Source organism: Micropterus dolomieu, linkage group LG07 (assembly GCF_021292245.1).
Source record: "Micropterus dolomieu isolate WLL.071019.BEF.003 ecotype Adirondacks linkage group LG07, ASM2129224v1, whole genome shotgun sequence".
In the NCBI taxonomy this organism is placed as follows: Eukaryota; Metazoa; Chordata; class Actinopteri; order Centrarchiformes; family Centrarchidae; genus Micropterus; species Micropterus dolomieu.
The window spans coordinates 31,780,079-31,781,992 of record NC_060156.1 but is presented as its reverse complement, the minus strand read 5'-3'; the positions used below and the strand labels follow the sequence as shown (position 1 = coordinate 31,781,992).

Genomic DNA, 1,914 nt, shown 5'->3' with positions numbered 1-1,914 from the left:
TGAATGCGGCCAAGTACAGGGATATCCTGGACGGAAACCTTTTCCAGAGTGCTCTGGACCTCAGACTGGGCCGAAGGTTTACCTTCCAACAAGACAATGACCCTAAGCACACCGCTAAAATAACGAAGGAGTGGCTTCACAACAACTCCGTGGCTGTTCTTGAATGGCCCAGCCAGAGCCCTGACTTAAACCCAATTGAGCATCTCTGGAGAGATCTGAAAATGGCTGTCCACCAACGTTTACCATCCAACCTGACAGAACTGGAGAGGATCTGCAAGGAGGAATGGCAGAGGATACCCAAATCCAGATGTGAAAAACTTGTTGCATCTTTCCCAAAACGACTCATGGCTGTATTAGATCAAAAGGGTGCTTCTACTAAATACTGAGCAAAGGGTCTGAATACTTAAAATACAAAAATTTCGACATTTCTGTTTTTTTCTGTCAAGATGGGGTGCTGAGTGTACATTACTGAGAAATAAAATGAACTTTTTTGATTTTTGGAAAATGGCTGCAATGAAACAAAGAGTGAAAAATTTAAAGGGGTCTGAATACTTTCTGTACCCACTGTGTGTGTGTGTGTGTGTGTGTGTGTGTGTGTGTGTGTGTGTGTGTGTGTGTGTGTGTGTATATATATATATATATATACACACAGTGTTTATATGTGGTGTTCGCGCATTGTCAGATAAAATGCGTTTGTACGATGGAAGTGTGACATGTAAAGATTAGTTAATGCATTAAAGGTTAATTGGTATAGAACTGATATAACATGATGTATACAATGTTTGAAGCATCCAGTTTTCAGTCACGTGACATGCGCGGTGACCTGGAGGGCAAAACAACAGACCAACATAGCGGCTCACACCGCGACTCCCCCGCAGAGACGCCGCAAAAGCAGTCAAATTTTATTTGGCCCTTTCAACTTAAGAAGAAGAAAGACTGCAAGTGTTGGGCATATCTGATCCATATAACGTTACAGCATCCGCTGCCGCATTTCTACCGTTACAAACTGCCAGGTCCCTGCCGCCGCTCGACTGCGGTAATGTTTACTTTAACCTTGTGGGGAATCGATTAGTGCACAACAACCATCCAGCATTTCCAGCAAAGTAACAGTGTAACACTTGCTTATTGGTTGGCAGGCAGCGGAAAATAACCTCTTTTTTGCCCTTCAGGGGAGCCTTTCCTTTGATATGTGACGTCACGTGAATACTAAATTGCATACATGATCTCAACAGTGTAAACACAGCTTCCTTGGTTTCACTGATGGGAGTAATGCTGTGTTTGTCGTGCTGTTCTCTGACTCTTGTGCTTATCTAACAGCTGTCTGTGGTCTCTCTGTGTGCAGTTTATGGACACAAATCTGGGAACAAAGAATGTGACGGATCTGGCCCGTGGCAGACAGTACTGCGTTGCAGTCTGCTTCTCAGACAGCCTGGAGCCCAGGGTGTCTAACTACAGCCAAGGCGTGTGTGCTGTCACCCCTGCCATCTTTACTGCAGGTACAGCTCACTACAAGCTACAAGTATTCAGATCTATCTAATAATAGTACTAATACCAAGTCCTGAATGTCCACAAGCATGGCTTAACGCCGGCCTGTACTCGCGTGTCGGAGTAGCGTTTTCCCTAGGTTTGTGTAATGGAAAAAAAAAAATTCATCATTTTGGACCATTCCATTGTATTTAGAAGACATCTTGATGTCTTCTATTGTCTTCATATTTCATTTTCATTTAAAAAATCTGAGTCTATTTTTGTTGTTGTTGTTTTATTGATGTACAGTGGGTACGGAAAGTATTCAGACCCCTTTAAATTTTTCACTCTTTGTTTCATTGCAGCCATTTTCCAAAAATCAAAAACGTTCATTTTATTTCTCAGTAATGTACACTCAGCACCCCATCTTGACAGAAAAAAACAGAAATG

General features: G+C 42.5%; 1 protein-coding gene across 1 annotated transcript in view; it reads left to right on the top strand.

Annotated features, from left to right (window-relative positions):
* Positions 1 to 1,914, top strand: part of LOC123973521 — an 18,623-nt gene that overhangs the window by 5,268 nt on the left and 11,441 nt on the right. Inside the window, exon 6 of the mRNA XM_046053621.1 lies at positions 1,343 to 1,496. Coding sequence (XP_045909577.1) covers positions 1,343 to 1,496 — 154 coding nt within the window. The remainder of the gene's footprint in view (positions 1 to 1,342; positions 1,497 to 1,914) is intronic.